This window comes from Coenobita brevimanus, chromosome 24 (assembly GCF_032717465.1).
Source record: "Coenobita brevimanus isolate Jiangsu-jjx chromosome 24, ASM3271746v2, whole genome shotgun sequence".
NCBI lineage: Eukaryota > Metazoa > Arthropoda > Malacostraca > Decapoda > Coenobitidae > Coenobita > Coenobita brevimanus.
In genome coordinates, this window is record NC_136977.1 from 53,800,100 (window position 1) to 53,814,823 (window position 14,724).

Below are 14,724 nucleotides of genomic sequence, written 5' to 3' on the forward strand. Positions count from 1 at the left end.
CCATATATTAACCCAAGGCGTCCCGACGACGTATGGATACGTTCCCACGTTTTGTCATGGTGACACCCGACGACGTATTCATTTGTTTTGCAATTGCAATGTCCGTCATTTGCACATTTTTCAAATTTCGCGCATGAATTTTGGTACATATACACAGGCAAGGTGTGACAAGAAGGAACATAAAGTATGGTCCTTCTGTGTTGTCCGAGGAAGGCCCGAGTGATGTGGCGGGAGTGAGGGGTGAGAGGTAAAGTGGTGTGGCGGGAGTAAGCGGTGAAAGGGAAAGTGGTAGTGGGAGGGAAGCAGCGTGAGCATGTGGTGTAAGTGGGCAGCAGGCAGGCGAGAAGGAGCAGCTCCCTAGCATATCTTTCGCCCCGCAGTATTCCCACACTTCCTCCCCACAGCCCCATCATGTGGGAAAAGGAAGGAAAGGGAAGGGAAAGGGGAAAGGAAAAGAGAGAGGGAAGAGGAGCGCGAGTGGGGAAGAGTGCCGCTCTCCACCTCCCCAACCTCCCTCACCACCCTCTCCTCCCCACCTTGACAAGGAATATCACACCTTGTTACACTGCTGATACTGTGTGTGCTTCCGATAATATGACGCTCACTGTAAAAGTAAGACCTGTACATATGCAATAATATGACTCTCAATATAATAGTAAGGCCTGTAAATATGTGATAACAATTATATAAAGTGGAAACGGGTGTAATGTTAGTGGAAAAGTATTATATAAATTGAAAAATAGATTGTAAGTTGAAACAAATTGTAGCGAGTTCACTCACTATGTACATATGCGATAATATGGCTCTCAATGTAACAGTAAGGCCTATAAATATGTGATAACAATTATATAAAGTGGAAACAAGTGTAATGTTAGTGGAAAAGTTTTATACATGTTGAAAAATAGATTGCAAGTTGAAACAACAGGCATAGCGAGTTCACTCACTATCACAGCTATCTTTCTAAAGTTTGACAAACATACGGTAGAAAAATCAAACCATTTGCAACATGCAGTAGTAGAGAGTGGGTTTTCATTGTAATTCGCCAGGTGTAAATTATCTTTGGACGGAACTGGGAAGATAGTTTTGTCTTTCATTGTACATATGTGATAATATGATGCTCAATTAATAGTAAGGCCTGTAAATATGTGATAACAATTATATAAAGTGGAAACAGGTGTAATGTTAGTGGAAATGTATTATATAAGTTGAAAAAGAGTCATAGCATGTTCACTCACTACGTACAAAGACACAACTATCTTCCCAAAGTTTGACAAATATATAGCGGAAAAATCAAACCATTTGCAACATGCAGTAGAGATTGGGTTTTCATTGTATTCTGCCAGGTGTAAATTATTTTTGGATGGAACTGGGAAGATAGTTTTGTCTTTCATTGTACATATGCGATAATATTATGCTAAATTTAATTGTAAGGCCTGTAAATATGTGAGTACTGTAAAGTGGAAACTGGTGTAATGTTAGTGGAAAAGTATTATATAGGTTGGAAAGAGAGATTGTAAATTGAAACAACAGTCATAGCGAGTTCACTCACTATGTAAATATGCGCTAATATTACATTAAATATAATCGTAAGGCCTGTAAATATGTGATAACAGTTCTGAAAAGTGGAAAATGGTATAATGTTACTGGAAAAGTATTATGTAAGTAGAGAAAATGAAATGGATGTTGAAACAACAGTCATAGCGAATCATATGTGACCGATTTGGGCAATTTCACTAGGCTCACTTATTTCACCTCTATTTTTGTGTGAAAACCAGTATATTCTTGTACTACATGTTGTTTTGTTCCAAATTTAAAAATATATACCAAGTCTGAGTGATTTCCAATACGTACCTCAACCACAGAAAACGGGACAGCAGCCAAGTGCCTTTACAGAATACGGTACCAGGTGCGCGATGGCTTACCTGTTTTGACCATTTCTAGTCTCAGGTATGCACTTTCTCTGTGATCTTCCATTGTTTCTCACCAAAAGCGGAGATTTGAGCCATAAAAAAAAATATCCAAAATCTGCCGGGATTGGGGGGAGGGGGGGCAGTGGTGGAAAATCGGCCAGGATGGGGCAGGTTAAAGTTGGCACTAACACTCCTTCATGTGAGCCTCATGCAGCTGCGACACTCAAGCCTCTGTTTCTTATCGAGGCCTTCATTGCACCAGCTACTCTTCTTCCTTGTGTCACTCTACTTTCAACTTCTTTTGCACATTTTCCTCTCTTTCCTATCACTGTACCCATGTATTTGAACTCTCTCACCAATTCCAGTCTCTCTCTATTCATTGTTACATCGCACTGGGAGTCACCTTCTCTCAATAACCATCACTTTACTCTTCTCTACATTTACTCTCAAGGCATGACGCTCAAACACATCAGCAAAACTCTGCAATAGCCTACCATATTCTTGTCCAGTACTTACAAGCAGTACTGCATCATCAGCATACAACAAATTTGAGATATTCCATCTATCACCATTCATTACCAACGTCATCCCTCTCTCCATTACTCGTGTTTTTACTTCTCTCATCACCCCATCCATGTATATATTGAACAACCATGGGCACATCACACAACCTTGTTGCACGCCCACACTGATCGTGAACCATTCACTTAGATGCCCATTAACCATTACACGTGCTTCACTACCATCATAAAAACTCTTGAGGGCACCTAGCAGCTTACCCTCTACACCGTACATGTGCAAAACTTTCCACAAGCCTTCTCTGTCCACTTTGTCATATGCTTTTTCCAGATCCATGAATGCCATAAACACCTTATGGTCATTCTTACAAGCCTTCTCTACTAACTGTCTCATGGCAAATATATGATCCACACATCCTCTGCCACTCCTAAAGCCGCCCTGTTCATCAGTCACAAGGACTTCTGATATCTCTTCTAATTTCTCTATAATAATTCTTACATTTACCTTCCCTATAGCACTCAATGAAATTATGCCACGATAATTCTTGCACTCACTTCACTCACCTTTATTTTTGTACAGGGGTAAATCACAGCCTTTTTCCACTCTGCAGGCACAGTTTCACTCATCCATGCCTTCTTACATATCTCCAACAAGCACTTCATTCCACTCTCTCCACTACACTTAAGCATCTCTGCATAAACCTCATCAACCCCAGCTGCTTTCCCATTTTTCTGCCACTTCACAGTACTCTTCACCTGTGCAAGTGTCACGTCTTCTAGTACTGCATTCCTGCTCTGCACATCCCCAAAACCAATCATGTTCATAGCCGCTCTGCTTTCTCTATTCCCATTCATCAGACTTTCAAAATATTCCTTCCATCTGTTCCTTACTACATCCCAGTGGGTTAATAATCTACCACCTACATCCTTCAAACCATCACATTTCTTTCCACTTTCACTTCTACATTTCCACACCTCTTTCCAGAATAACTTCCTATATTCAGAGTAGTTCACATTCATTTTTCTTCCCAGATCATCATTTACCTCCACCATTTTCCTCTTCACTAGTCTCTTTACATGCTTCTTGCTCTCAATATATTCAGTTCTTATTTCAACTGAACCCCTGTCCTGTAACCACTTTAGCCACTTCTTCCTCTTTTCCTCCACTGCTCTCTCAACCTCATCCCACCATGCTGTACCTTTCTTCTTTGTTGTTACTCTTGCCACACAACACACGGCTTTAGCATTCCTAATTAAGCAATCCTTATTTGCATTCCACAGGCTGTCCAGATCCATTTCATTCCAATTCACTAATTCTAACTCCTCCTCTACTTTGGTCCTGTAATCATCTGCCATTTCTTTGATCCTCAGCTTCTCAACTTTCAGTCTTTCGCCTTGACTGCTCCTCTCTCTCCTGATCCACCTCACTCCTCTCAGCTTGATCTTGCATACCACAATCAAATGATACTGACAGACCTCCACATCGTCCTCTCACAGCCCTCGTATCAGCAACCATTCAAATTCCCATCATCAACATCTCTACAAGCCCAAAATCAATCCGGCTTCTTTCAACACGATCCCCGTTCCCTTTATACCATGTATATTTATGTGCATCTCTGTGTTTGAAACACAAGTTACAAATGCACAGCCTCCTCTCCTGACACATATCCTTTAGTCTCTTCCCATTATCATTTTCTCCCGCTACTCCATAACAAACCATTATGTCATCCTCCGAACCAGTGCCTCCTTTTCCATTCATATCTCCCATTACGATCACTTTATAGCTCCTGGGCATTTCTCCCACTAATTCACCCAGCTCATCCCTAAACCTGTCGTTCTCTTTCTCACTCCTGTCCTAACACGGTGCATATGCTAAAATTACTGCCACTTTCACCTTCTCAAACTTGAACTTGACATACATACACCTAGAGCTGACACATTTGTAGTCTCTCATTCCACTATGCCACACCTCATCCATCAACGAAGCAACTCCTTTCTTGCATCTTCCTCGCCCATTCATTCCCGATCTTACACATTTCACACCCTCCCACTCCTCCACTTCACACCCTCTCATCTTCGTTTCACACACTGTGCCATCACGGCATATCTCGCACTCTTGAATACATTCACCTCTTCCACCCTCTTGCTCTCCTCATTTACACCTCTCACATTTCACATGGCCACTTGCATAAACACAATAAAAATTTAAAAATGTGAAAAAAAATTGTAATTTTTGTTTCACAAAAACCTCCCATATTATGTACTAATTTTGTTTGTATTAAATATATCTAGTCATTTCAAGCCATTTCAGCAACACTTTTTTTTTTTTTTTTTTTTTTTTTTTGGTGGTGGAGGGAAGGGGGGGGATATACCCGACCCTTGATTTCCCGGACTAAATGGGGGGGAGACCAGTCTGGGAACCCCAAAAGTCCGGAAATCGCAAAACTCCGGCCCCACATACCATTCCCCGGACTATTACCATACTTTGTCCGAAGTCTCCAACAATGTCTGGCAATTATTCCAGTATTATAGAGCATTCTGGAATGTAGGCTAACTATACCAATATAACTAACATACACAGTAAATAAAATAATGACACTCACACAATAACAATAATAATAACTGACACATTAGTGGTATTTTGCTAGTTACAACTCTAAGAATGGTTGTTTGGACAGTTGTTGACGAGAAAGTGAAGGGTATGATAGGAGAAGTTCAGGAAGCTCAGGAAAAAGAGGAAAATGAACAAGGAATGGATCACCTCAAGGTGAGCCAACCACTGATCAGCTGACCAAGGTAAAAACAGGCAAATCATCGAATGTGATCTCGATCTTGGACCAAATCAGCAATTTTAATTGGAAAATATTTTAATCTTTATCACCACATAGGTTTGGACACCTAATTATTTAAAATTCAGTCAAAAATTTGTCCTTAATTTATTTATTAATAGATAATCAGGATTCAGAGTGAAATTTCTTAGTATGAAGAAGTGTTTTGCCTCTAGCCTAACAACTCACCTTGATGGACTTTTTTGTATAAATATTGATTTAAAAGGCAGATACATTTTTTGTACTTAAAATAAATATTTATGCAAAACAGAAGTCTGTCAAGGCGTGCTGGCGATCTGAAGGGGAAATATCTGCTATCATTGGTGCATTTTAGTTCTGAAACCTAATTTTTTAATTAAGTTATATTAAGCAAAATTTTTTAGCAGATATCAGATAATCAGAAGTGCATGAGCCACTGTGGCAAAAAAAATATATATATATTTTCCAGTGAAAAGTGCCGATTCGGTATTCAATTGCACTGAGTTGGGTGAGCTGATGATCTGAGGGGGAAATATCTGCTAACATTGGTGCATTTTAGCCCTGAAATTTAATTTTTTAATTAAGTTATATTAAGTACATTTTTTTTAGTGGATTTCAAATAAGTAGGTGTGTATAAGTCCCAGTGAAAAGTGCCGATTTGGTATTTAGCCACACCGAGTCGGGTGAACTAAGCAAGTAAGAATGGATCCCACTGACTTTGTCCTTAAGAAAATATTTTTTTTTTTACTTATGAATTTTATTGTGTCCAAGCCTTCCTGAAATTTTACTGTGTTATGCAATAAACTATTTAAAATGGCATTTAAGAAAGGTAAGAGGCAAGTGGGATAGCCACAAGTTAGGAACTGGTGGCCTGAAGCAGGTTGGTGACCAAGAAGCATTTCATGTATGAAAATATCTTCTTGTGTGTGTTCCAAATGGCCATTATCAAGTCAAAACCTTGATAAAATTATACTGTGTTGTGCAGCATTCTGCTTATGGTTTTATATGAGAGAAAAATGGCTGGACTTTTGTGAGAATCCCGGATTGTACAGGCATTTGTTCGGCATCTGATAATATTGTCCAGCCTCAGCCAGTGTCCGGGAAATCCAAAATCCGGGAAATAGGGGTCCGCCAAATCGAAGGTCAAGTGTATGGACATTGCTTAGTGTGATGTTTTGTCACTGTTCTGCTTAGTTTTTAATGGTGTGGAAGCAACCATTTTGCAAAATTTTCTGCGCTTCATTGTGAGGCACAGGATGGGTTTAGAAAGCTAAAAATTACACTGTCAGGTGTGCCAGATGATTCTCTTCAAGTTGGTTAAGAAAAATATTTGATTTTTGAAACATGAAAAAATGGTCTCGGTACCAGCCAAAGGGGCCAGTGAATTTCCAGAGGAGGAATCTGAAAGTTAATGTAAACAAAAGTAAAGTTATGGTGTTTGAGAGGAATGAAGTCACAGAGTGGGCAGTGAGGTTGGATGGTGAGGATATGGAGAATGTGAGTGCATTCAAGTACTTGGGTAGTGTGATGAGTAAGGATGGAACTTTGGGGGATGAACTGCGTGAAAGGGTACAGCAGGGAAGGAAGGTTGTTGGTACACTGAAAGTAGTGATGAGAAATAGGGAGGTGAGTATGGAAGTTAAGAAGTCACTGCATGATAGTATTGTGATCCCTACCCTGATGTATGGAAGCGAGGCATGGACCTTGCAAGAGGGGAACAAGTCAAGAGTGAGAGCAGTGGAAATGAGTTACTTGAGAGGAGCATGTGGAGTGACGTGGAGGGACAGGTTGACGAATGAAGAAGTGAAGGAACGCTGTGGGGTGGATGTGGTTGAGAAGATTAGGAGAAATACACTGAGGTGGTTTGGACATGTGAAGAGAATGGAGAATGAAAGACTGACTAAGAGGGTGTATGTAGGTGAGGTGGAGGGAGGGAGAGGGAGAGGTAGACTGAGGATGAGGTGGAGGGATGGAGTTGAGAAGTATATGAGGGAGGGGGGGGTGAGTTGGGGGGAGGGTAGTCAAATGGTGGGTGACAGAGCGACTTGGAGGCATTTTGTCTGCAGCCACCCTTTGCGGGATTAGCGCGTTGGGCTATAGATAGATAGATGACTACGGAGGGGCTAAATGATGCTGATATAGTTGCCTCCTACTCATAAGGTGATTCACAGGTAAATTTAACCTGGATAAGGTATGCAAGGAGATAAATACATGCAAATTTTCCTACCTTCTCTGCTGTCATCATCATACTCTTCAGTGTCCTCAGGGGCTGTGTCTGAGGCATTTCCATCCTGCAAGACCTGGGCTAGCTGGCTCTCAATCATGGAACGTGTGAGAGAATCTGTGCGAGGTGGCGGTTGAGGTGGAGGCTCATCAGCCAAGGATGGCTCTTCACTACTGCTCTCTTCATAGGGATCCTGCTACAAATGAAGCAGTCATATTTATCAAGGTAATTGTTAATAATAAACTAAAAAACATAACTGTGTGTGTGTGTGTGTGTGTGTGTGTGTGTGTATTTATCTATTTGTGGCACACAGGAATTGAGTTAAGCTCGTGTTGCCCTGTTTCCATATCTACATTTATCCAGTCTAGTCTTTTAAACACCTGAATGTGTTTTGCCTGCATCACCACCTTATCTAAGTTATTCCAAATACGTATCCTTCTATTCGGGAAACTGACCCTTTTAAGATCATTAAGACATCTACTTTTCCTCAACTTGAAGTCATTACCTCTTGTTCTTCCATTACCCAAAACAAAAAGATCCCCTCTCTATCCACCCTTTCCAGTTCTCTTACATTTCTAACATCATGATCAAATCACCTCTATCCCTTCCCTCATACAGTAATGGTAACTTCAGTTTTTCAAATCTCTCCTTGTAGGTCAGTTCCCTTAAGCATGATATCATCCTTGTAGTGATCCGTTGAACCCTCTCCAGTTTATCAACTTGTCTGTCCACCCAGTCATATGCTTTCTCCAAATCCATGGCCACAAACAACTTCTTTCCCTTCTCTAGAAACTTTTCCACTAAGGATCTAAGAATAAATATCTGATCTACACAACTTTTCCCCTTCCTAAAACCTTCTTGTTCTTCTCCAACTACTTCCTCTGTTATTTCTCTAACTCTGTCAATAAGTATCCTACCACATCATTTTCCTATTACACTAAGAAGGCAAATGCCCCTAGATTACCACACACTTCTTTTTCTCCTTTTCCTTTGTACAAGGGAAAAAATATGCCCGACTTCCAATCCTCCGGGACTCTACCTTCCTCCCAGGCCAACCTGCACATCGTCCACATCCATTCTACTACTATCTCTTCCCCCATGCTTCAGCATTTCACCACACTCCATCAATTCCTGGGGCTATCCCCATTTAACTTTCTTCATTGCTTCCAAAACTTCCATCCTACTGAGACATTTGTCCCTCATTATCCCCTCAGTGAATACTATCAACATTGTTCCTGCTTTATTCTTTCCATGGGGTATCAAAACATTTTCTGTTATGAGGTATAAAAGTCGCAGTCAACATTATTTCTTTTAATTAGACTTGGCAATACAGGTAATCCTGAATGCAGTTAATCCCTATAATGGAAGTGTAAATACAATTTTTCTTCAACCTTATTCTTCCATATTTCTTTTTTCTGACCAAATAAACTAAATTAGGTTTTGCTAACAACTTATATTCAAGATCTGAAGTCGTTTATGCAGTGTAGTAATTGTCTCTTGGCAACAAATGTCTCCCTTCGTGCTTGTGGATGGCCCATCTTAAATAGCCTACTTACTTTGTTTTCCCGCCTTCCTCCATCCACGGAGACAGTAAAACGGAAATGCATCTGTTGAAGTAATTCTTTCGTGTTATAACAAAGAATCTCATTAATATTAGTTGTTTATAGTCACCTCTCATGCACGGAAACAGTCATAGCACAGCCCTCTTTTTTTTTTTTTTTTTTTTTTTTTGAGTCCAAGATATGGTCAAAATGCGATTTTCCCAAATATTATGAGGGTGGAAAAATTGCCCATTTCTTAAAAGAACGTACCATGCTGCTACGAGTGAAAACGCGGCCTGAGGCCAAAAATTATGGAATATTTAGTCATTACGCGAGACAACTGGTCAAAACACGGTAAAAAACAGACAAAACGCGGGCAGATTTAGTCATAGCGCGCGTTGCATCTGCCCATGACACATCCCCTGATCCTTCCTGCCTCTTGGCGGTTCGCCCAGACCAAGCCACAGGTTATGCCAATTTTGCTAGGTACTAAATGCATGCATGAGATTTAGTACTTAAAGTAGTGCCAAGTACATCTGGTAGGATTTAGAAAAAAAATGCCAACCAATTTTCTGTTAATGATCTGTGATGAGCATAATATAATAAATATAGGCTGTTCAACTTAATTTAAGAAGTGGCACCAGCGTCCATACAGGACATATCTTTAAGAAACTTCAGTACATATTAGACCTACACAGTGCACACGACGCACTCAGTCACGAGTCTACTACGAGCCCAGAAGAAAGTGTTTGGATTTACTTAAAAATGGGCAAGCCACAATATTCGCAGAAATTTAAAAACGCATGGCTAAAAGATGAAAAGTACACAAACTGGCTTCTCAAGATCCCTGGAGATGAGAGAAATGGATTTTGTAAAATCTGCAAGTGTCCTCCCTCCTTTCCTTCCTTCCACTTGTATCTTTCTTTCCTTCAATCTCTCCTCGTCCTCATGCCTATGGGTGACTTTAGACTCCCTCATTTGCCTTTCTTTCCTTCATTCTTTCCTCTTCCTTCTGCCTATAGGTGACTCTACACTGAGTGACAAGCCAAATGGTTCCCTGTACACCAGGAAACCATTTACTGTGCTGGGTGGTAACCATATAACCAAACTATGGCGCCTGGTGGTTTAGTGGGTAATTACGGCACTCCAATAGGATTGAGGCAGTGAAGGTTTATATCCAAGGGATGGTTGGGGTTATTGCTCATGTAATGCCACTCAGGGATGAGTGAGGCTGGTCACTCTCATCTTAAACACCAGGACCAACTTGCCTAGCCCCAGGTTCCTACGCTCCTCATGGGGCAACGTAGGATTGGCTGATGGATGGATGGATGCAAGTGTACTTTGCAAAACTGTGCGACCTTGAGAAACACAAAAACACAAACATAAGAAAGCTGCAGAGCCTTTTAGTAGAGTGCGACACACAGTTCTCCCATTTAAGAAACTTGATGAAGCAAAAAAAGTGGAGGGAACTCTGGCCATGTAGTAGTAGTAGTAGTAGTAGTTGTTTCCTAGGCAGTCTGGCCGAACAGCCCCGAGTCCCTTAGGAAGGCCATGGCCGAGACCAGGCTTTCCCACAGAGCTCTCAAAGAGTGTATGTTCTGTTGTTGGCGTAGGTGATTGTGTGCAATGCAGTCTTCCATAATGTGCTTAATAGTATGGGGTGATGTGTTGCATCCTGGACAGGCATCAGCGACAGAGTCATCCAGCCTCTTCTCGTAGCTTAAGAGGGCTGGATGGTGCCCACATCTCAGCCTGGCCAGGCGGACCCTGTCCTCATGAGGAAGATAGGATTCAGAAGGGTGGATGTCAGGAGGCCGTGCATGCAGCTGTGTGTTGTCTTTAAGTGACTGAATGGAGCGGAGAGTGATCTGAGTGTGGATATGCTTCTGGAAGCTGGTCTGAGGTGGGCGAAGGGGGAGAGATAACAGTATTTGTGTATGGTATCGTGTGCTGTGTTGTTTTGATGTTCCTTGGTGTGGGTGGATGTGCTGCCATGTACTGTAGTGGATGTTGTGGGTTTGTGGAGGCTGCAGAAAGAAACTGGGTGCCTCTCATGTCTAGGTGATCCTTGACTTTGAGGACTTTGGTTTCTTGATGTAGGTGGTCTGTGGGTGTAGTAGCTGTGCAGCCTGTGATTATTTGTAGGGCCTTGTTCTGTATGGTTTGTAGAGTGTTGTAGTGTGTTTTGATGAGGTTAGAAGCCCAGGCAGGGCTTGCATAATTCATCACTGAACGTATGTATTGTTTGTATACTGTGGTGGTGGTTTCTTTGTTGTGTCCGAATGTTGTATGGGCAAGTGACCTCAAAGCATTGAGTCTTGGTGTTATTCTATTTTTAATGTTTGTGATGTGTTGTTTAAATGACACTGATGTATTGTAAAACCAAGAATTTTTTTTTCGGGGGGGTAGGGAGTGTTGTTTATGGTGAGGTGTGGGATGTGACTGTGTTCTGCTGTCCAGTTTGTGAGAAGGGTCACTGTAGATTTGGCTGGGGCTATTTTGAGCCTGTTCGTGGTGAACCATTCGTGTAGTGTGTTGAGGTAAGATTGAATGATGTGTGCAGCTGTGTTTGCATTTTGGTGCATACATGTAAGTGTTACATCATCTGCAAAGGAAGCTATGTGTATCTGTGGTGTGTGGGTACATCGTGCATGTATAGGTTAAAGAGTGTAAGGGACAAAACAGATCCTTGGGGGACACCATTTGTGAAGTTTCTGATGTCAGAAGACTGACCAGCAAACGTTATGTGTGCACATCTGCCTGCTAAGTAGTTTGCCAGCCATCTTTTTGTGTTATTGTACATGTTTGTTTTGAGTAGTTTGTTTGTGAGGTTGTGGCGGGGGATGGCATCAAAAGCTTTGCTAATGTCTAGCGTGATTAGGAGTGTTCTGTGTGGTGGCCTAGCTGAATTCATACCATCGAAAACTCTCTGTGTAAGGTCTGTAAGAAGGGTGTTTGTGGAGTGTAGTGGCCTAAAGCCATGTTGTGACTGGGCTAGGGGAATGTGAGGTGTGACTAGTTATAGTAACAGTTGTTCAGTGACTTTAGATGGGGTGCAGAGGAGTGTGATGGGGCGATGTGAGGAGGGTAAAGTGAGGTCTTTGTTGGGTTTAGGGATAGTGATGATATTGCCATGCTTCCAGATGTTGGGTATTTTGTTGTGTGAGTAGCTGTAGTTTGATATGTTGGTGAGTGCTTGTATGCCTTGTGGTCCTAGGTGTTTAAGGTGAATGTTCCTTATGTTGTCTGGTCCGCAGGCAAACGAGTGCTTGAGGTGGATAATGATGTGCTTCGTCTGGTTGTAAGTGAAAGGTGCGTATAGTCTGGGTCTGTGGGGAACTGTCTCTTATGTTGGATGATATGTTGGTCTTCGGGATGGGGGTTTAGTTGGCTGACTTGTGAAAAGTGATTGATGAGAGTGTTTGCTTGTTGTCTGTAGTAGTAATAGTAGTTGTTCCCTAGGCAGTCTGGCCGAACAGCCCCGAGTCCCTTAGGAAGGCCATGGCCGAGACCAGGCATTCCCACAGAGCTCTCAAAGAGTGTATGTTGTGTTGTTGGTGTAGGTGATTATGTGCAATGCAGTCATCCATAATGTGCTTAATAGTATGGGGTGCTGTGTTGCATCCTGGACAGGCATCAGCGACAGAGTCATCCAGCCTCTTCTCGTAGCTTAAGAGGGCTGGATGGTGCCCACATCTCAGCCTGGCCAGGTGGACCCTGTCCTCATGAGGAAGATAGGATTCAGAAGGGTGGATGTCAGGAGGCCGTGCATGCAGCTATGTGTTGTCTTTAAGTGACTGAATGGAGCAGCGAGTGATCTGAGTGTGGATATGCTTCTGGAAGCTGGTCTGAGGTGGGCGAAGGGGGAGAGATAACAGTATTTGTGTATGGTATCGTGTGCTGTGTTGTTTTGATGTTCCTTGGTGTGGGTGGATGTGCTGCCATGTACTGTAGTGGATGTTGTGGGTTTGTGGAGGCTGCAGCAAAGAAACTGGGTGCCTCTCATGTCTAGGTGATCCTTGACTTTGAAGACTTTGGTTTCTTGATGTAGGTGGTCTGTGGGTGTAGTAGCTGTGCAGCCTGTGATTATTTGTAGGGCTTTGTTCTGTATGGTCTGTAGAGTGTTGTAGTGTGTTCTGGTGAGGTTAGAAGCTCAGGCAGGGCTTGCATAATTCATCACTGAACGTATGTATTGTTTGTATACTGTGGTGGTGGTTTCTTTGTTGTGTCCAAATGTTGTATGGGCAAGTGACCTCAAAGCATTGAGTCTTGGTGTTATTTTATTTTTAATGTTTGTGATGTGTTGTTTCAATGACATTGATGTATTGTATGTTACACCAAGGATTTTGGGTGTGTGTGTGTGTGTGTGTGGTTGGGGAGTGTTATTTATGGTGAGGTGTGGGATGTGACTGTGTTCTGCTGTCCAGTTTGTGAGAAGAGTCACTGTAGATTTGGCTGGGGCTATTTTGAGCCTGTTTGTGGTCAACCATTCGTGTAGTGTGTTGAGGTAAGGTTGAATGATGTGTGCAGCTGTGTTTGCATTTTGGTGTGTACATGTAAGTGTTATATCATCTACATAGGAAGCTATGTGTATCTGTGGTGTGTGGGGTGTGGGTACGTGTAGGGGACAAAACAGATCCTTGGGAGACGCCGTTTGTGAAGTTTCTGATGTTAGAAGACAGACCAGCAAATGTTACGTGTGCACATCGGCCTGCTAAATAGTCTGCCAGCCATCTTTTTGTGTTACTGTGCATGTTTGTGTTGAGTATTTTGTTTGAGAGGTTGTGGCGGAGGATGGCATCAAAAGCTTTGCTAATGTCTGGTGTGATTAGGACTGTTCCGTGTGGTGGCCTAGCTGAATTCATACCATCGAAAACTCTCTGTGTAAGGTCTGTAAGAAGGGTGTTTGTGGAGTGTAGTGGCCTAAAGCCATGTTGTGACTGGGCTAGGGGAATGTGAGGTGTGACTAGTTGTAGTATCAGCCGTTCAGTTACTTTAGAGGGGGTGCAGAGGAGTGTGATGGGGCGATGTGAGGAGGGTAACGTGGGGTCTTTGCTGGGTTTAGGGATAGTGATGATATTGCCATGCTTCCAGATGTTGGGTATTATGTTGTGTGAGTAGCTGTAGTTTGATATGTTGATGAGTGCTTGTATGCCTTGTGTTCCTAGGTGTGTAACCCTAGAATACATACGCGGGCGTATCACACCCAACGCGTACGCGAGTTCATGTGACCACCGAGTGGGTTATTGTCTGAGACGGCTGGGCACCCAGATACCCTCCTTCCACGTGTTGCCCTAGTAGGGAGAGGTAGTGTTGCTCCGCTCTCTTCGAAGGAAATTTCCATATCGGCGCCCCTGGGTATCTTACACCCATTGTATGACTCCCGTACATATGTGACATAGAGTTTGTCATATCCAGCAAGTAGTTTGAGTATGATTTCTAAAGTGCTTTTCCTTGCAGGAAGTGAATATTTCTTAGAACACAGATATTTCTTTGTGAACTGTGAAATCATGGCCCACCATTTTTTGCGTGATGAAGAACTTGATAAAATAATGAACACCACTGGGTGCTAAGAATCAGAGTCCACCTGTCCAGTGCCGGGAGTGCCCTGTTCGGACTGACAGGAAGACATGCTTCCGGTGCACCAAATGTCAGAATGCTGTCTGCCAGGGGCATTATTACCCTGTCTGTGGTGATTGTTTGTGAGTCCAAGTAAGTGCTCAT

At 42.4% G+C, this 14,724-nt stretch overlaps 1 protein-coding gene across 3 annotated transcripts in view; it reads right to left on the reverse strand.

Moving 5' to 3' along the window:
* The window catches only part of LOC145393507 (tyrosine-protein phosphatase non-receptor type 2-like), a 568,853-nt gene that overhangs the window by 308,396 nt on the left and 245,733 nt on the right, over window positions 1–14,724 (reverse strand). For 2 of the 3 annotated variants that reach the window (XM_080267640.1, XM_080267638.1), the window contains exon 7: window positions 7,463–7,655. In XM_080267640.1, coding sequence (XP_080123766.1) covers window positions 7,463–7,655 — 193 coding nt within the window. The remainder of the gene's footprint in view (window positions 1–7,462; window positions 7,656–14,724) is intronic. The other variant, XM_080267639.1, reaches the window with a different exon arrangement.